Source organism: Temnothorax americanus, unplaced genomic scaffold (genome assembly GCF_048541705.1).
Source record: "Temnothorax americanus isolate GAGA-0224 unplaced genomic scaffold, ASM4854170v1 Scaffold8, whole genome shotgun sequence".
In the NCBI taxonomy this organism is placed as follows: Eukaryota; Metazoa; Arthropoda; class Insecta; order Hymenoptera; family Formicidae; genus Temnothorax; species Temnothorax americanus.
Genome location: NW_027509802.1, coordinates 4,446,558 through 4,467,550, shown reverse-complemented (window position 1 = coordinate 4,467,550; position 20,993 = coordinate 4,446,558). Strand labels below are relative to the sequence as shown.

At 41.1% G+C, this 20,993-nt stretch overlaps 1 protein-coding gene and 1 long non-coding RNA gene across 4 annotated transcripts in view; one reads left to right on the top strand and one right to left on the bottom strand.

Annotated features, from left to right (window-relative positions):
* Positions 1 to 1,536: 1,536 nt before the first annotated feature.
* The window catches only part of Appl (amyloid-beta-like protein), a 46,622-nt gene continuing 27,165 nt past the window's right edge, over positions 1,537 to 20,993 (bottom strand). The window contains exons 2-15 of one of the 3 annotated variants that reach the window (XM_077423696.1): positions 20,322 to 20,375; positions 19,572 to 19,703; positions 17,427 to 17,553; positions 13,948 to 14,038; positions 13,104 to 13,234; positions 9,579 to 9,804; positions 9,166 to 9,376; positions 8,784 to 8,966; positions 8,301 to 8,372; positions 8,031 to 8,221; positions 7,723 to 7,823; positions 7,423 to 7,649; positions 7,080 to 7,226; positions 1,537 to 6,860 (exon numbers count right to left, since the gene is read on the bottom strand). In XM_077423696.1, the coding sequence (XP_077279822.1) occupies positions 6,750 to 6,860; positions 7,080 to 7,226; positions 7,423 to 7,649; positions 7,723 to 7,823; positions 8,031 to 8,221; positions 8,301 to 8,372; positions 8,784 to 8,966; positions 9,166 to 9,376; positions 9,579 to 9,804; positions 13,104 to 13,234; positions 13,948 to 14,038; positions 17,427 to 17,553; positions 19,572 to 19,703; positions 20,322 to 20,375 (2,004 nt within the window). In that variant the 3' untranslated portion in view covers positions 1,537 to 6,749. Of the gene's footprint in view, positions 6,861 to 7,079; positions 7,227 to 7,422; positions 7,650 to 7,722; positions 7,884 to 8,030; positions 8,222 to 8,300; positions 8,373 to 8,783; positions 8,967 to 9,165; positions 9,377 to 9,578; positions 9,805 to 13,103; positions 13,235 to 13,947; positions 14,039 to 17,426; positions 17,554 to 19,571; positions 19,704 to 20,321; positions 20,376 to 20,993 lie in introns of all 3 variants that reach the window. The other 2 variants (XM_077423694.1, XM_077423695.1) reach the window with 2 other exon arrangements.
* Positions 14,052 to 16,865, top strand: LOC143907152 (uncharacterized). Its single transcript, XR_013259747.1, has 2 exons — positions 14,052 to 14,569; positions 15,370 to 16,865. It is a non-coding gene; the product is annotated as an uncharacterized LOC143907152 (long non-coding RNA).

Below are 20,993 nucleotides of genomic sequence, written 5' to 3'. Positions count from 1 at the left end.
ATCTCAATTTTGAGTAAGAGTGATTTTTTTAATTTTTCGTTATTTCCAAATGGATAAAACTACAAACGAAATTATTGTTACTACAAACAACTACAAACGATTCTAAAACACATAGCGCAAGCGAATTTCAAATATCTCAATTTTGAGTAAGAGTGATTTTTTTAATTTTTCGTTATTTCCAAATGGATAAAACTACAAACGAAATTATTGTTACTACAAACAACTACAAACGATTCTAAAACACATGGCGCGAGCGAATTTCAAATATCTCAATTTTAGGCAAGAGTGATTTTTGAAAATCTTTGTTTTTGCAAAATCGGTAAAACTACAAACGAAATTATTGTTACTACAAACAACTACAAAGAAAATGCAACAATTTCCTTTTTTTAAAAATTCATTTTGTTAAAGTCGGGTGCCAACTTCACGGAACTGAGAATATGTTTAGACGCGCAAAACGTCATCGCCACGCTGGCGATATCGCGTTAAAAAACCAACCATTTCTTAGAATTTCATTAGTCAATCGCGGAAGAGCGTATAGATAACGAAACGCGATCGACAAGGCAACAAAGAGAAAATATATAGTACAAACGCCGCGAATATTTACGAATAAAGCGGGAACGGAGAGAAGAAAAAATAGCGAAGCGACGCGCGTGGGATTTCATTATCTTGTATCTTGTTATTTGCTTAATTGCGAAAAACGCTGACGTATATATGCGTTCTTCGTATCGTTCCGTGTATAATTTGACGCATGCAAACTCTGTTTCGGCTATTAAAATTATCTAACGACCTCGCTGCTCCGCGACCAATCGGAAGACTGTCCAAAACTGTTTATTATCGCGCTCGCAGATATAAATCTTCTCCGATAACCAAATCTGAAGAACAGATAATATCTCATGCTAAGTGTCCGCCATAGATTTTGTCAGTAAAGCGCTAAAAATATAACAGAATCTATTAGCGGAATATGATGGCAGACTTATGGCAGAAATTGGATTCTGATTGAGTATAGAATCTACGCATTTAAATGATTCCAATTAAATTGGTTACAAAATGGCAGATTCTGCTTATGTCAATGATTTCGCAGATTATATCGGCAAATTCTGCTGGTAAAGCACCGTGTTTAATGCGTAGTTGCCGCAATCCTACTTGAACCAGCTGCTAATATTTTGCTTACACTGGACAGGTGTACTATAACATATTAATATGTAATAACGACTGATAAACTAATAAAAGAGATAATACAATTATATAACAGTATTAGATAATATAATCATATAATAATAAAGATGATTTAATTATATTATACACACGAACGTCTTTTGTATTATACATTCATCATAGTTACGTAAAGCTTCTCGGTAGAAACGTAATTGGTTGCAATCAGTATAATCACTGGATTTAACAGATGAACAATTTAATAGATATCAGAATTACGCAAGGACTTATGTAAAGAGCTTGTTTTAAGCAAATCCGATTTATGCTCGCTTTGATGTACCTTCATCGCGAGACGCAACTGCAATGAAACACGCGATCGAGAGATTCTTTATAATTTATTTATTGATAAGTAAAATTACATATATCCACAAACACAATACGTTCTTTTCACGGGGTGTAATAATGCGTTAAAACTTGTGAGCGGCGAGGAGAAATACCTGCGAAGGAGAAAGAGGGACGAGGAGAGTTTGCTTTTCGTTTTTTTTTTTGTTTTTTTTTTTTGTTTTTTTTAATCTTTCGACAGTCTGCCCCCCTTTGTGTCTCTCGTGAACAACAGCAAACCAGCGGCATACCTGCTCTCGCGATCGCGATTGTCAATAAATAAAAGAAGAGACGAAGGAAGAATCTCGAAGGGTTTCGTTCGCGATGCGGAAACGAATAAGCTTGGAATTTGCAAGACACACTTCGACGCGATGTGGAACCTAATCTAAAATAAAAATAAATCCGCTACGAGTCCGTTTCATTTCTGAGTCCTTCGATTCCTGACAATTCTTTCGGAAATCGAAAGATCTGCCCGCTACATACGTTTATAATACGTATAAAATGCGTGATGTACATATTTAAAAGCATATAAACATTTATTACATCTGGATAGGCAAATTTGCAGCAAACCTCTGTCGAGGACAGACTTTTGAAAGTGTTGGCTGCAAATTTTTGATAGAATACCAGCAGAAATATAACGGAATCTATAACATAATATAATGGCAGATTGACTGTAGAAACCGAGCAGAATATGCCATTTTGCAACTATTTAAATGATGCATTTAAACATTTACGAAATGACAGATTCTACTCGGTTTCTGCCGGCAAAGTTTAATGCAGACACATATGATACCGGAACTGTTGTGAGCAAATCTGAGCAAATCTGCTGCCAATCTGTTGTCATATTGCGGACAATTCGCTTACTGGGACACACATATGTATGTATGTACACGACGAGTCAACTATTCCATGCATAAAAAATGCAATATCATTTTTTGTGCAAAACAAATTCTCGGCATGATAATGCGATTGAAATTCCAACGACACACGCTGCAGATACTCTCACAGAACGATCGTTTGTAGCTTTTCAGCTGATACAATTTGGTCTCACTAACGTATAATCAAACGTTCTCGCTACGGATTGCCATTGTTCACAGAAAGAGAAAGCGAAACCTTTCACGCGTAATGATAATTCGTTAGAGTTTGGAATTTTCGATACGCTATGATAAGAAACGTAACGGGGGCAATTACTTAAGTTGCCCTTGCGCCACGCACTGTCTGTGTATTATACGACCGTGTCGTAAATAATGATACGAATGAATTTCTTTTCGCTGTTAACTTATCTTTTTGATAACGGAAGCTAAATCGGATTCCCGATTGTGAATTTCCGATCCGAGGTTTCTAACCGGGCTGTTATCGCATCGCGCAAGGGTCAACGAATATGATACGTTTTTCGGAATCGAAGATAACAGTGCGAGAACACGTAATCGTGCTGCTCGATAAACCGTCCGAAGATGATGAGGATGACGCGAGGAGATACCGAAAAAACTGTAAAAATAAAGTCCAGTTTTTTTGTCTCATTATTATACTCTTTCTCCATCTCTGGACTCGCTAATTCTCTGGACTGCGACTTGAAGGACGTATATTTCTTTCTTTTTTTTCTTCTCCTTCACGTCTCACATGGCTTTTAAGCTAAGTTTCAGTTATCTCGATATAATATATATATACTTATTACCTCTTTACAAAAATCAATTCTTAAACTTATACGTACGGAGGTGGCCCGATGCAAATTCACAGTATCTTGAAGCGCACACACCGACCTTCTTTTCTCTCCCTCTCTCTCTTCTCTCTCTCCTTCTATCTTTTCCCGCTACAATCGAATCACCGAAACATGATATGCTCCGAGACTATTGGCTAATACTGATACCTCCCCGATATCTTCTACAAAAGTCATCGGGAGAGCATTGGACCGTTGTTGCCTGCGTATGGCGTAATCTCGCGTTTTCACTCTGGGTAAAAATCGGCGAATCGACTTTGCATGCTTGTACACGCTTGAAATACTGTGTTCCAAATCGATGCTTGCTTTGCACTTAATCGCGATTAAATTTAACGAACGATATATGTATATATGTATATATATGTACGCACGCCGATCACAAATTATCCTCAATACAGGCCAATCTGATTGCAAACTATCTTTCTGCGAGAGCAGCTCTAGCTTTGTGAGCCTTAGGAAAATAATAAGTCCCTTTACAATCGCTTAAGGTCTTCAGCATCTGTGAATCCGTATCAAGGTCATATTTTTTTTTCTTTCACATGCGATGTTGTCTCCATATTGTTTAACGACTATATACGCTATAGGTACATAATGTTTAATTTAATATGTATACATGTATATGCATGTGTATATCCATATATATATTTATATATATATTTGTATATATATATCTCTATATATTATTCCCGTACGTCGTACACACACACACAAACACATATACATATATAATAGACATTTTATATCATTATTGTTAACGCATTGATGCTATCTGCTGTTATTCGTATAATCATAGTACATTTACTGGTATAATTGCTATCGTCTTACAATATATCTAAAATAATATTTTTAACATTCAGCGATGTGTGTTGTTTTAATGTATGTGTCTGTGTCTTGCATCTTGTTGCCTGTCGCCGGTTATACACACTCTTTTCCACCGGAGTTGCGTGAAGACAAACGATCGGTGTGTGTGTGTGTGTGTGTGTGTGTGTGTGTGTGTGTAAGAGATATTCGCGCTAGATAGATAGGAAAGGCAGCTGCTTCACGTGCGCTTAGGAATACAATATCTAAAAAGGATCTTCCTTTTCTTTCCTTCTTTTTAATCGCTCTAATTCGCCGGCGATTATATCGTGTCGCGCGTTACAATCTTAGCAAAGTGAGCGCAAACGAAGGGGACCACCTTAGCACGTAATTGGGAATGTATGTACTCATGCATGGACCGTGTGGAGCGTTATTTCACACAAGAGACAGAACAGCGACTCTTTAGCGTTAAATTGTAATCTGTACCGTAATAATAGTAACCATCGCGCGCCGCCGAGAGCTAAAAATCCCGTCTCTTTCAAACATGTATTACCGGCTGTATCGATACATCGGTGATCGACCGACCCGAGCACGTCGGGGTGCATTAACGGTGCACCAACGATAGCGATGAGTGTGCTCTTATCACGCCGCGACCATAGAGAGACGTCGTAAAGACGACCTAAAAAAAACGTTCTCTAATCTTTCAGACACCCAAAAAATGTTTTTCCCGCAAGGACGTCGTAGAGATATTCTAATCTTCCAGACATCGTAAAGACGTCGAGCCATCTTTCACGTCTTTTTTTATGAGGGGAGTGTCTTTAACGTCTGTGTGGTAATTGAATACTACCACTGAGACCACCGATGGCCATAGGGACGGTAAATGGTTCTATGGACCGCGGCAGCATATTCGCACTTGTGTCGCATCGCATCGCGAGCGTCACCGTGACCTCTTTATACAAATAAAGTCAGACGAAAGCGCGTAATGTGTATTCCAAGATAAATAAGAAAAGAACTGTACTTCCCCACGCGACCCTGGCGCTAAAGTGCTGGCTACTACCTTTTTTTTTTATCGTTTGACCATATACAAATATATAAGCATTAAACGTGTAATATATTATATCATCATCGTCGTCGTCGTATATAATTAGTAATATCCTAAGATAGTTATTGTATGAACGATCTTTTTTCCCTTTTTTTCCCCCCGAGAACGCAAAACGCGGAAACGAAAAAGAAACGCTTATCTCAACAGCCGCCGCTTCTTTCTTTTCCTTTTTTTTTGTCCTTCTTTCTCGACCTAACAAGTCAGAGGTACTAATGCCACTCGAAAATGAATCTCCGGTTGAACTGTTCCTCTTGTTCGACAGCATCGGCATGATCTGTTCGATGCGTCGCGGACGCGGTTCCTCGGCGAGATCGGACGAAGCTGCCGAACATTTTCCATGCTAGCGTTCTCAGCACCTCGACAAAATGGACTTTCGCGTGGAATGATAGAGCATCTGACTTCCTTCGTCATTGTCATTAACTCGAGATACGTCAATGATTCTTAGTTTGCTTACGTCTTAAGGTTATCATCTAAAAGTAGACGTTAAGTACTGAAAAAGATCACCAAGAGAAACCAGGCAGTGGGAATCGAACGGAGACGGAGGGAATAAAATAGCTGCATCACGAAGATAGAGGAGTGAAAACGTGCAACGATGAGATGGCGCGTGTATGTTCCGTGTATGTGTGTATGTTCTGATATTTTAAGAGTGCCGGCGTAGCTCGCTCGCGCGCTCGGTTATTTTAGCATAACGTTAACGATTACGCCATTAATCGGAGTATTTATTTCTATATGCTGCCCTCAGTGACAAGCTACTACGATCGCTATCGCATTTTTTTTTCCTTCGTGTTTAGTCATTTAAGCTGCATTATGTTTTATTGCCATTGATTATCTCCGAAAATATCAGAACCTAAAAATACAGCAAAGAGCGCAACGACAACGCACTGACGCTTACATCGTTCGTGTAAAACGCGTTCCAGCATCGTACGAACGTTCGTCCCCGCGGAGTGAGAGCGACCAGCCACCGAACGCCGGTCGTCAATCGATCCGCGGCGCTTCCGGTTCGAGTGCACAACGTGTAGAAGCGGAGGAACATCGAGGTACGTCTAAAAACGGCGTTTTCTACTTTTACAACACGAGCGCTCCTTCCTGCGTTTTTATATCGACATGTATGACAACGTAATAAAAACGATGTGTGTATGAGATACTTCCGAAGATAGCGTGTTCGTATGGCACATAAGTATGCTGAATTCTACGTCATTTTATCTCCCGTAGAATCCGTTTCGTTTCCCATCCAGCGTGTCCTTGCTACAAACTGTATTTTACATATATATTGTCAATTCTTCGCGAAATTCTTCGATTTACACCGCGACTCGTGATCGTGGTGTGTACAAGCGGACGCGATGTGTACGGCGGTAGTCTCGTCGCAGATGCGATCAGCCGATTAGGAAACGCGTTTTCTGAATTTGCGCATTCCCGGGATGTACATGTCCGGATCTTCGGAAGAATCTCGAGGGTTAGAGATATACATACTATTTATATATATCTTACTCTAACAAAATACTATGAGATTCTTGAAGAAAATACGCGAGAACGAATACGCGGTTGCGACCAGCTTCAGAAATCAAAATATCTGTGATAATTCTCGAGGCGGCGGCCGAATTATTCCTTCACCTCAAAGTATTTGTATGTAGGATTCTCGTAACCGTTGATCTGCATATTCGCGACGTGTCGTTCCTCAGGCGTGGCCGCTTGATCGACCTCGATGAAGCCCTGCGAGGAAACGGGAAATGTCAGTTATCACATTACGTTGTCAATTAACGTGTTAATTAATATATTATTATTACTCTTCTCTTCAATCACATGCATTTTCGTTTGGATCATACATTTAAAGTATTGCACACTGCACAATAACTCTCGATTAATGATAGTGCGGAATATTGCAGATATTATTGCGATAATATTGATGTGTTTTTTAATATAATAGTATACCTGGCTGTGAGGGCTTCTCGCGCTGCGCCTCTTGAATACCGCGACGCCAACAACTGCAGCCGCCATGAGTGCTATGCCAGCGAACGCGAGCGTGAAGTAAACGGATCGATTCTCTCTGTGATACACCTCTCGCCTTACGGAATAACCCTGCAAAATTAACGAAATTTCTGATTTCTAATAAAAGAAAATATATAAAGATATAAAGATATTCTTCTTTTTCATTTCTGTCGCAATGATAAGGGCTGTGATAATAAAAGAATAAATTTATTCAATAAGTAATAAGAAATCAGCAAAATTTTGTATGATGACTTATAGGCTTTATAGTTAGGGTAAATTTTCTTACAGGCTCGGAGTGAGAAACATCGTGAGTCATGCTGTGAGCTGCTCTAACTACTCCCTCATTATGCATGGCGGCAACCGCGGCGGGTTGCTCGGATTGCTGAGGAATATCCTTGGTATCGATTGCCGAGTCGCTCTCCTCGTGTTGTTCTTGTTCTGTACGTAACTCGCCGCGTTCTGCTTTACGTTGTTCCTTGCGCGCCCGCTCGAGCTGTTTCTGATGTTCCTTTTCTGTAAGATATAAAGTAAGATGAAGCATGTTCGTTTGTACAAATTTGCTTGAGTACAAGTTTGCTATAAATACCTTGCTGTTTGCTAGCAACATCGGCCTGATACTTGTCTAGAATAGCTGCCTCCGCTTCGCGTGTCATCGCCAGCAGCAATCCCGGAGTTTCATCCTTACTCCTGAGGGCCAAAACGTAATCGTCCATGAGACGGCCGATCTTCGCGCTTAGGTCTGGATATCTGAACACAAGAAAAGAAAAAATGAGTCTAATGTCTTTGCGGTCGTGGCGTTAATCGTTTCGCGCGCAATGTATCGCGTGAATCGCGGTATATTTACGATATTAAAAAAAGAGGATATTAAAAATGTACAATTTAAATATACATTACCGTTCTAACATCAAGAGGCTCTGATTGGTAATCCTATCAATTTCCGCCAGATGCTCCAGAGTGGCTGGCTTCTCTCGCTGTGCCTGTTCTAAGCTGCTATCGAGGAGATGCTTGTAATGGGCTATTGTGTGGTGCCTGTCTTTGTGAAGGGCTCTGAGTAGCTTTTGCAAGCATTTTTGAATACGGTGCATCTAGAGAACATATAGAGCGATCGTTAGGTAAAAGGATAAGAAGTATTCTTTGTGCAAAAATATATAACACAAAACTAACATTCGGCGGCGTCTCGTTAAGGGCCGCGGTATAGCACGACATAGCTTCCTCGTTCCTCTGTTTAACCGCCTCCTGCGAAAGAAAGATTATTATTTGGATATAAATCGTCCGGTGAATACTGGAGATTATTATTCGTTGCTCGACAAAAAATAATAAAATTATTAGCAATAGTAATTACATATGGATTCTTGTTTTTAAAATGTTTGTGTACAAATCATTCATCCTCTTATAAAAAAAAAAATATCAAATCGTTATGTGTTTATTGTCGTTTGATAACAATAATTATAGACAATAATATCGATTATTTATAAGTGAATTTATCTTTGAATTTTCAGTCATTTAGAAAATAATGTAAAATTTCAACTTAAAAAACCTTATCAACATAGATTTATGTTCGCTTTTTGTTGAAATTCGTAAAACGTTTCAAAGTTGGGTGACTTTCAAAAAAGGATGATTTATATCATATCACGCGTTTCCACGTACTTGCACTCTCTGCTGGTGCATCGCGCTTAACTGATGCTTTTCCGCCGCGCCACTCTCTTCGAGCGCGGCGACCGTTTCCTGGAATCGCGCCGTCATCCAGCGTTTGAAAGCATCCGCGGCGACAGGATCGTGGGCCCTGATGTCCTGATATCTCTCTTCGAGATCACTCCAATCCTTCATCACCTGAAAGCGTTGTAGCACAAAGATTTCGACACCAATGTCCCGCGCCATAATACTTATCTTCCAAAAGTCTTATTTCTCTCATATCTTCTTTTTTCTCAATATATGAAAATGTATGATACGCTAAATAGGTGAAGATGTACAGTACGATACGCGCAAACGCTACCTCGCTCCTTTTCCTATTGCGATTAATCGAACTTACTTTCGTAACTTTCTCCTTGTGCACCTCCTCAAGTCGCATCTGAGCCTGCTTGTAACTCTGGTGCTCGGATCGCGGATCGAAATGCGTCAGATAAGGATCGGGAGTGCCTTGCGGTTGAGAAGGCTGCTGCGTGCTCGTGCTAACCGGGAGCGGCATCGCCGTCGCATCCTGCTTGGTCTTCTCCGTCGTGGAAACGGTCGTCGATGGTCGACTGATTTTCGTAACAGATTTACAATAAATATTTAATTTCTATGTCTAGAATATCTGGTATTTACATTAATTAATTTTACATTCATTTTAATTCGATAAAAAGAAACAAAAATTCAATAAACATATTTATTGATATTGATACTTTATATTAAAATGGCTGTACGAACGCAAATCTCAAAGATGCTTGTATTATTTGTAACTACCTGGTAGTTGTGTCGTAATCGTCAAGATCGTCATACTCCTCCTCGGTTTCGTCCTCGTCGGGTTGATTGCTAAGCACGTCTTCGAGATCACCGTCGGAGTTGTCTTCCTCCTCAGGGTCGCCATCCAGATCATCTTCGTCATCGATATCATCCTCATCCTCGTCGAGATCATCGTCCACGCTCTTTGGTATAGGCAGATCGATCGGCTTCTTCACCTTCACGTTCTCTGCAAAAGTATTTCGCATGTTATTCTTCGCTGCACCTGCGTTCGGTATGATTCATCGTTACATAAATGCGTGAAGCGCGTAATGATGACGATTGGTTTTGAAAATAGGCTTTCCAGCGTGCATCGCTTGCGCCCAACGCGGGAACTTGCATAAAGAAAAAGAAAACAAAGATCGTTTAATTAATACTACTGCGTACTGCACTCATCCTTGATTATGCAAAAGTGCCTTCTTTTTCTCTGGCATTTCCCTCTAACGATTCGGCGCACATATACACATCGCGTACGTACATGCACGTACGTGACGTGGTAGGTGCAATTATTGGAATTCCTGTCTGCGCGCACATTCCAGTATATCGACTGCCATTGTTTGAATAGTAAATGGACGGGATTGGGCTGGCCACAGATAGCTCCGCGGAATTCTGGCCCATAATCTAAATCAATGCGCGCCAGTGATACACTGCCGGTGTCACCGATCACTTGATTATTTATCGATATACTCGGAAAAGGTCGGCGACGCGATAATTTGACAATTTTATGGCTATAATTCATGACGACGAAGACAGTCTCGACTCCTCCGATGTAAGGAGACATCGATCTAAACAGCGAAACGGTGTCTACGGACGGACATTTATCCTGTAAAAGAATTAATTAATTAATTAATTAGACAGAATTAGGAAGATAAAAATTCATTCGGCAAAATGCAAATTATAATATTTTAAAATTAACTCAGCGTAAAAATAATCAGGATGAAAATTTGTATATGTTTTAACTGCGCAAAATGCATTTCATTTTGTTCTCATCCCGGTTCCGCATCTTTCCAGCTTGGAAATTCTAATTTGGTCGAGTTACTTGGGAAAAGCGGACTGCATCTTGGCTAACTGGGTTCTCGAGAGATGTGTCTCATTCGTTGAGAATAGGGGCACTGCGGAGACGACTTCTCGACTTCTGCAAAGACAGACAAAAGCCCCACCTGACCATATCCTCCTGTGTCGTCCTTTTATCTGGGTCACACGGCAGATACGCGATAACTGCACGCGTTGGCAGTTTCTCCGGGGATACCTTATGTCACGATTGTTCGTCATAGAGAGTTATGGATTCCTCGCGAGAACGTGGTTTATCCAGGATCGATCAGGAGAGTGGCAGAGCAGAAAGGGATGTAGAATGACGGAATCAGTGCCAATAACGAAAGTTCTCGGCATACTCTATTCTATAAACTTAAAATTGCATATTTCTAAGATATTCGCCCCCGAGGGTCTTTCTAAGATGTAAACCATTTATTTTTCACGATTCATCCATTCCAATGAACAGACTTGTTAATATCTGATTTTGGCAAATTAAACGTTGATTATAAGTCACGCTTGATCGAAAACGCGTTTAAAACGTAGAATATCTTTCAAACTCTAATAATATCTGCGCAAACGATAAGAAATTTTAAATTATGCACGTCCAAAAAAGATAATTTTAGTGCAACTTATGTCTTCAATTTTTGGTCTTTAACAATTCGATATTGTCATAAGAATCTGAAGCTTACTAAAGTCGGCGGTTTCCACAAAAATGAAAATTCCACATTCTGTTCAAGTAACATCAATTACCAAACTGATGCGCCTGTCTAGTGGTCATACCCTAATACGTGTATCCCGATTTTATTTGGCGTACGACGCGCAGCCCATTTTTCATCCCCTGGACAACACGTCATCCTCCAAAGTTATACATTTCCTATGCTGAAAATAATGGAGTATATGGATTCAAGCGGGCGGTACATAGCGGACAAAACGGACAGCCCCGTGTGTGCTAATCGAGCCCATTATATACGTGGTGTGTAGGAAAGAAAAGTTGCGCAGCGACGCCGAAAGCTACGGCGTGTTACGTTGCGCAGTCGTCGGGAACGTCGACGGCGAACATTATTGATTGCACGAGGGTGAGAGAAGACAAGAGAGCTTGCGATGAGTGGAAGAGAAAGAGAGAGATATATATATGTATATAGAGAGAGGGAAAGGGAGAGAGCGAGCGAGAGAGAGAGAGAAAAAGAGAGAGCTTGCGAAGGGTGGCACGAGCCACCCGGGGTGCTGGAAGGAAACGAGGAAGAAGACGAGGCGAAGTAGGTGGCACCCCTCGCTTAATACACCCTCTTTGCACCCGTCTATAGCCATTCTCTCTCTCTCTCTCTCTCTCTCTCTTTGTTCTTTGCGACAGTCGATTGGAAACGAACAGCATAAATACCGAGTATTTCCACCGTGCAATAAATACGCCGCGAATTCGTCGTAAATATTCATGCCTCGCCGTCTTCTTTCTTCCGATATGCTTTTTGATAGAGAGAAAGAGAGAGAGAGAGAGGGAGAGAGAGAGAGAGAGAGAGAGAGAGAGAGAGAGAGAGAGAGAGAGAGAGAGAGAGAGAGAGAGAGAGAGAGACGCGTTCCATTAATCGTTCCGTTCTACAAAATGAGAAATAACCGAAAGGCGAAGGAATAATAGAGCGCGGCGTGGTATCAAAACGAAAATCGAATAACGTAAAAGCGTTGAAAAGCTTGATACAAACGTAAGAGAGGGAGTTTGATTGATAGTATCGTCAAAGTAAATGATAAAGTGGGATGATCAATGGATCGACATCTAACACGAGATCGTTTAACGGTTTATCGCTCCATTATTCATTTGCACCTTATAATAAACTAGATTTAATTAGAGATTACAGTATATGACGATCTTATTTCAAAGAATAAACGCCATTCTTAAATTCTTCCTCAAACAGAGGGAAAATATAAAAATTGCAATTCTCGAACATGTTTTAAAACCTTTTGTCCATCAGAGATATTTTGCATAGCACAAATGCAATCCGGGGTGCAATTTAATTTCATTACATCGAAAGCTCAACGTATCCAACAAAAGACAGACGGGATTCGCGCGTTAAGTCTCGAAATAAGATCGTCACAAGTATTTTCACTTTATACGGTAAAATGACCTCGCGCCAAGAAGACACCCGAGCTCGCGGAGCTCGCGTCTGGAAAGGATGTCACGGCATGGAGATGCGGACGCAGCGAAACGTTCGCACCGATAGAATATGCATGAAGATGAACGTGAGTGCCGGGTGCGGTTCTCGCGAATGCGAAAACACGAGCGATGCCGGGGCTCGCTCGTTTGCCGCGCGCGTGTGCGCTCGCGTCTCCGGTCTCCGTCCCCGCGACTCCCTTCCTCGAGATCCGCGAGATCCGCGCGAGATTCGCCGCGTCTTCCGCGCGCGCGCGCGCGTGAAAATGAGAACACGAATGAATGGTGATAAGGCAGAGCGTACGTACGTTACGTACCTTTCAGGTGTTTCGGGCAGCATACAAATTCGACGCCGGAGAACAGAGATATGCCGCACGGCAGCAACATCGCGAAGCTACGCAGATTCATGTTTCGCTCCCGGCAGGTCTCCGCCGCCGTGGCATTCCATCTGGAAACACACGGATCCATTTGATGCAGTCACGTGTATTCGGGCAAACGCGCGCCCCTGATCTATCGCGACGCGATAAACAGAGGTTTTGATAACGATCTCCACCGGCGTAAACTACACTACGTTGGGTTTATTTTAGTCGGTGTAAAATAAGCGCCGCAAATAGCAGCTAGCTAGGTTGCGTCACTCATTAGCGAAGTAATTAAATGTAGTACCCTTGCGGTTGTACGATAAAGCAACAGAGTAACAAGATAAAAATGACCAAATGTGGTAAAATAAGTTTGCGACAACGCGTACAATTGCGAAAACAATGAAGAAACAAAAGCGAGAGAAAATCTGTTTTGTATAAAAAACTCGTTATTAATATAATGAAGTAAGTAAACAGTCAATTTAACGGTGATTGCCGGATGATTGTCGGAGTAATTGGATCAAACGTTGAGTCTTCTTCGCGAAGAAACGTCTGGTGCTTAATCTGTCTCCCCCTCCCCCTCCCCGAATCACTCGATTGGTTTGACGAAACGCGACACTCCGGGTTGCGTTATTCCAAAATTCATTCTGGGTAACTAAAATTTATAGTTTACGTCACGTACACTATAGCATTTTAGTTAACTAGAGTGAATTTTAGAACACAGCCCTGTGAATCTAAGCTCACTCGAGAAATTAATTCCGTTTGGCGCAGAGACGATATTCTGACGCGCATATACGCTCGTTACCTGTGAGACTCCCAGCATTTTGTTTGATTATGAAGATGATCAAAGAGACAGCCCTCCGGCACGAGAAGTGCGTCGCTCTGGAAGGGTCCCTCTGAAAGTAGGAAACGGTACACATTGCAGTGGCTCGAATGCAGGGAAAGGCTCGATTAAACTAGTAAAGGTCGCGCATCGCCGGTATTTATTCTTATTCGCTCTTTCGGCCGAGCGACGATGCAGATCTCTCTCCCCCTGCTCTCTCTCTCTCTCTCTCTCTCTCTCTCTCTCTCTCTCTCTCTCTTTCTGCAAAGAGGGAATTCTACGAATTATATTGCGACGAATTATATTGGCAGTCGAAGCACGAATCTGCCGATGACTATTTATATACCTGTGCGCATATATCGAGAACATATGAAATGCCTGAAATCAATAACGAACCCGGCGTATAAGGGATTCGTGCAAACCTTATATATGCTCGTCTAAAATAAAATCTCATGCGTTCGATACTTTAATTTTATATTATTGCGTCTCTAGATTCTTCATGTATTAAGTTCTTCTGTTCTTTCAGAATTCTGTAACTGCAATTTCAATGACAGATTCTTCGATCCAGTCCCAGAGAGGATTCTTCCTAAACTAAAATGTCAAGGTAATAATCTTCACAAATAATAAACAATTGAAAATGAACAATTTCTCTCGAACTATGCTTCTAAAAGTATAAGCAAATAACGAGACTTTATTGTTCATTTAATTTCAAAAGGATTTTCTCAGAATTTTAATTCCAGGTTTAATTATCAAGTCGCTTAATGTTGAATATTAAACAGTTTCAGCATAGTAATAGCCTCTCTTAAAACTTTCCTAAAGATTTATCGGAGAATCTGCTTCTAAAATATTTATGTTCGAGACACTTTATGCGCACGTATAGGTATATCACGCGTACAAATGATTATACATGAGAATCTGCATTTGCGGATATAATGTAGAAGCACGGAATACAAAAAGCAAGAGTAATAACAATTTGGTAGTAGTATATTTGTTTAAATGTCTGCTACTTTCATAAACGTGATAGAAGAACGCGCGAAATAAGGAAGAGAAGAGAGAGAGAGAGAGAGAGAGAGAAAGAGAAGAGACGGTGGAATGGATAACGCGTCTAGAGCGGATGACGCATCGGTACGTTCACCACGGCTGATGCGCTGATCAATAGAACTATAGTCACGCAGACTCTTCGAGGGTATTAACCACTCGCCCGATTTGTCTGAGTACATACGCGTATCACTCTTCCACAAGAGCGCCGCCCGCAGAAGTTATACGTAAAGGAAAACCTAGACGAATGCGAGTACATTTTCGCAAAAAATAAAACATTTCAAGCGTTATTGAAACGAGGCAGTTGTATAAAAATGCGGTAATAAAAACCTGACGTTTCACGGTCGATTTCTTTTCTTATTATAGACTGCTCGACAAGGAAGTGGCTGATGGAGCTTTGTAGGACGTGAGACACGCAACCGAAGACGCGGACGTTTAAGAGAACGGCCGTGACCGTCTCTACACGTGGCCATGCATACCGGAATAATGGCATTTATCTAACACGATTAGAAAATGGTACGTGGATCTCGGCGCTCTAACGGCGCGCGGCGTGTTCTTACAGTCAAAACAAAACAGACAATACGGAGTATACGGGTCAGAGGAGAGGAGTTCTCGTCCTGTTAAAAACGCGAACGGATAAATGACTGCCGTCCACTTACGGGATCGCACTCAAGGGAATGTATCGCGACAGACGTGTTTTGTCTCATTACTCCTATTCACGTTTTGGTTCAATTATTCACTTTAATGATGCTTAAGAGAGGTAAAAAATAGAAAAGGAATATCGACGTTGAATCAATATTGTTTGTGAAGTGTGTTACATGTATCGAACCAAGATTTAATAGCGATTTGTGAGAAAAATTTGAAAAATAAGAATTTTTAAAAGAAATCTTAGAAGAAAATTGTCATCGTTATATTTCCGCAGCTCCTCGGTCTCCAACTGAATATATTTACTGGCGCTAATTAAAATTACGTTAGAGCTTTCATTAAAATAAAGTATTACATTATGTAATAGGGAGATGCTCCCCCCCGCACAAATACATTCTTCCTTCATCTTAATAAATGTCTCACGTTTTTCCTACCGTTTCTTCAAACTTGTCGCGTTATTCGATTTTAGAATATTTCGCAATTAAGTAACTCCTTGCAAATTGAAGAGTTCCGCGCGGGAACGAAGTAAGTTTATAATTTATAAGGTCCACTTTAATTAACGTCGTACATAAAATAGACTTAATAAATTACGAATCTATCTTCTTACCCTCCGCATGCGCTCTGAATCGTTCAATCGCGTGGAATAGAGCTCGCCGAGAGCTGCAATAAGGATACAATTGCTTCGAGAAGACATGCTTGACAGTCGCTTCGAGTGCTCATATACTTACACGAAAGGGCAAAAGAAAAAAGGGGAGAAGGGAAAAAAAAGAAAAGTAAGCGCGATCTTGAGTCGCGCCGCCGCGCGACGTCACGTTCGCGATATAGTTCCTTTCGTTTTTCAGCGCGATAAAAAGGCTGATCAGGAAGGCAGCCGGGCAGACGATCCGACAGCAGATATCGCGTTTGTCCGTTACACAGCGTATTGACTCTACAAATTGAATTCTTCCGTCCGGAGCAGATCGAGCGCCCTGCTAAATTTATAACTAAATCTCCGCCGCCGGAGATCGATCTCTCCGTTTCTCACGGCCGCGCTGCCGCATTGTCGATCGATCGGCGATCGGCCGCCCGGCCGCGCGCGGATATAGCCCTCTCTCTCTCTCTCTCTCTCTCTCTCTCTCTCTCTCTCTCTCTCTCTCTCTCTCTCTCTCTCTCTCTCTCTCTCTCTCTCTCTCTCTCTCTCTCTCTCTCTCTCTCTCTCTCTCTCTTTCTCTCTCTCCTTTTGCAATTTTCAAGCCAGCCAAGAATCGAACGTTATCGCGAGTCTCGCGAGAATTTTTACGACTGTCGAGCCCCCGATATTATGGTATCCCGCCATCAGCCCTGGCGATATCGATGCGGCGAATATTGAGATTGAGAGAGATCCATACCGCGTATTGTCGTAAACAGAAATCCACGCTGAGATGGTATTGACATGTATGCCGACGGTTACATTATTATATTGATTTCGATATCCCGTTCGGATATCCTGTTCCGCGGTTTTACGTGTCTCACGTTATCCGTGAGACAGTAGATTACCCGCGCTTTACACTGACCCAGAAAGAGATTGATTACGACATAGATACGGAGAAAATTGACGTGACCTTCTTTCTCGCCTGCACACGGCGAAAATTTAACTCGCAGAAATTATAGAGATTTAATCTTTAATCCCGCGAGAAGGGCACTCTCGGGCCACACGCCGACGACCATCAGGCGCTCACGAAAGATTGCAGCGATATGCAACGTCAGGTTTTAGGATTACCTCTGGCGCGCAGGAGTATCAGTGAAATCACCGCACTCACCCAAACATCTGTAAGGTTTGACCCATCGGGAGAGCTTGCACTTGGTTCTTCCGGGTTTGCACCATCCGCTCACCCTGACGTAGTGCGACGACTCGACGATGTTGGTGATGTCTCTCTTCGGGTAAGCCTGTAAAAAAAAAAGGGAAAAAAAGAGATCTCAGGCACGGATTAAGGGACCCGTAAGTACCACATTAGCAGGTAGTCCGACCAGCCTGTAATCGCGTGGCCAAAGGTAATTATCGAGCACACACGCACACTCGGCGAACCTATTATTATCGCGAACGAGCGACTGCTTAATCTCCGCGTTTAAAAGAGGCCGCAAAAAAGAACGCGCGTTCTTACTCCGCGGGTCGTTTCGCGACGTGATGCTCGCGTAAGTGCAAATTAAATCTAATAAAACTCCGACTTCCAACAGCGGATCGATAAAGCAATTCAGAGCCGTGTGTGACATGTATTTTTTTTTTTTACAATCCGATCCGATCTCGAAATAGAAATCAACCGTGTATATTAAATTTACTAAAATTTATTATAATTTATCAGATCAAAGAGAGAATAAAAGTAAAGGAATCGCGTCGTTTACAATGTTGCTAAATTCAATTTAAATTGAAATCGCAAGAATTTCTCTCGACTTGTTTTGTATAGCGATCAATTTAAAGGGGGATTCAAATAACTGGATCTTCGGAAATTCCTCTCTTTTAATCTCCCGCTGAGGATTAAAGGTCTCTCGCGAAGGTATTCGCGAACTATCGGGTAGGAAAGATCAGACGGCACGCGAATACCGGTACTTAGCGAGCTCCGCACAAATATTAATGCGAAGAAATTTAAGCAAAGCACGACATAATTCGCGGGAAAGGTAACGAACCGCGTAATTCTGTGTTTTGTCGCGACTGAAGCGCGTCAACGAAGGGATGAAAATTCGATTTACGCGGCTCCGGAAGATTATAAACGACTTAATCCTGCCTGCAGGGCACCGGCAGCACCGCGCTGGGCGCGATGTTAAATAACACGCAACACGCCCAGCCTTAATTAATAATTCGCTCGCGAGTGGGCCCGGTTTTCTCTCTGAATAGTCGTCGACGCCGACGTCGAGAACGAAGATTCGAAAGTTCGGTCCCGATCCTCATGACTTCGTTTAATAATTTAAGTATCGCGACTCGAACAATTTACATTTTGGTGTTTCCCAAACGACAGAGAGACAGTAATTTAAATCGGCACCCGATGCACGAAGTGACAATAGCTCGTCCTCTCCCGCTCGTGCACGAACAAGTGCGAGCACGTACGCATATATGCAAGCTGCACACTTGTCCCTGTCTTATACACACAGTGGATTGCGTGAACGTGTCGCGTAAGCTTGAGAACGTTATTATCCGGTAATCCATACGCTACGTCTTGCCTTTCACCGTGCTCTACTTGCGAAGGATTCGGAATGTAAATCGTGCGTACGATATCGTCATTATCCCTATCATTAATCCCTCCTTACTGTCAATCTTTTTCAATAAGCTACAAACTCTGTTCAATACTAAAAAAAAAAAAAAAAACGTGGCAAAAGATTAGTTATTTCATGTGTGTATAATAACGATAAAAAAAGTTAACGTTTAAAAACAAGACCCTGCCAGTTTCAGTAACTGGTAATTAAAGTATATAATAGTAGAGATGTCTGAACATTTTTATCATTTTAGTCCTTAAATAAGTTATAATGCGAATTAAAATCAAAGAATCAAAAGATACAAATATTTTTCTTGTATTATATTTTTATCTTTGATTTTAATTCGCATTATAGTTATTTAAAAACTAAATTGATAAAAGGTGTCTTAAGTGTCCCGGCATTGGTATACATTTACCTTAATAAGTTTTGATTTTAGCTTATGTAACCGAGACTGGCGGCAGAGCGTTGAATCGTTAACGTTTCTTTTAAGAACTTCGGTTGATCTCGCTAGCAAAATGTTTACGCGCGCGCCTCGTAGGACGGAAGATGCGAAGAGGAGTGTTAGAAAGTTTGATAATAGAAAAATGTCAGAGATCTATTTTTAATGTCTATATATATAACTCGTAATCGACTATACATGCCTAACGCCGATCTCCGATATTATACGTGTGAAAGAATTTAATGGTTGCGTGATCTTATACAGACTTTTTTTTTCTTACCTTCTTACAATATTCCAGGATCTCCAGCTTGTCCGTCATGCAGCTCTTCTTGTCGGTCGAGGAGACCCATCGACCCTGCTCTCCCATGTGCTGAGCAAGGTATACCTCGCCAGGTTCGCACAAGGTAGCGACCTTCGTTGAGGAAAGATATACGGTCACATTAAAGGCACGCCGGCACGCGTTAACTTCCAAGCGGAAAACACATTTGGTGACTCAGTCAACAACTTCATCAAAGTGTTTCGCTTTTCGGGAAGCCGATTGTTTCAACAGTCAGTCTTTGCTTTTCGACAAACGGATATTGCGATAGCTATAATAAACTTTTTTATTACTTTTGTCTCTTGTCTTTATGATCATTAAGAGTTGTCTCTGACGGAGACGATGACATGCATGCATGCATGCACACGTTTACTTCATTTCAAAATGTAATATATTTTTTTCTATAACACACATTTTTATGATAAAAAAAGATTAAAAATGTTATCCATAGAAAAATTTGTACTTCTTACGTTATGCAATACCACATGTTACGTTATATCTAAATCTTTAATACGCGTCTAACAAATCTTATTTCAAAAAATCCTACATTCAATAATTTGATTAAATAGATAAGTAGGCTGTTTCGTTTGAGCAAAAACGCGAAAGGTAACAAGGACAATCGTGAACAACGAATTTTCGCGAAGTACATAATTTTGTGGAGTTTTCATCGAAAAGGAAATATAAGACTGGAACGAAGTCTCTCACGGTACTCACCTGAGGCTCTGATCTTCCGCCAGCTGGTGCCAATTCGAGCCTCTCCGACACCGCCTGCAACACAAAGTGAGAGAGAATATTTGAAAGCGACTGCATGTAGACCGAAGGGAGCGGAAACGGGGTGGTTAAAACGTTTTTCGCCCCGATAAACGTGTACCTGCTCGCGTAAATTTAAATCTTTGACGGGCAGAATGCGCCAAGTATAGTTTATTCGCTTTACGGAACTGTCTGATTTAAAAGAAGAAAAAAAAGCTTGGCTCGTTTACGAAAAGGAAATGTATTTAGCGAATAAAAGGGGGCAAAAAGATGCAAAGAAACGATTGAGTGCATTATTCCTATACGACGTGACTAGAGTACACACAAAGTATGTATTTTCCTTTGATATATAGTAAGCGTATATACATTTTCCTTTCCCATTAAACGTAAGATTCCCAGGTAATATGGCGAACTTATCGACCAATATACCAGTAAATATTTATTTATAAGATAGGTCAGGTATACTTAAGACGTATTTTGTAAAACTTTGCGTTATTTTTCCTGAAAGAGAAGAACAAAGAGGGAACAGAAATCCACATCTGAATGATTAACAGAAAATTGTTAACAAGTCATGTAAGAATATTCTTCCATTAACCGCGATGTTCAATCATTACAGAAATTTGTTTTCTTTTTTAT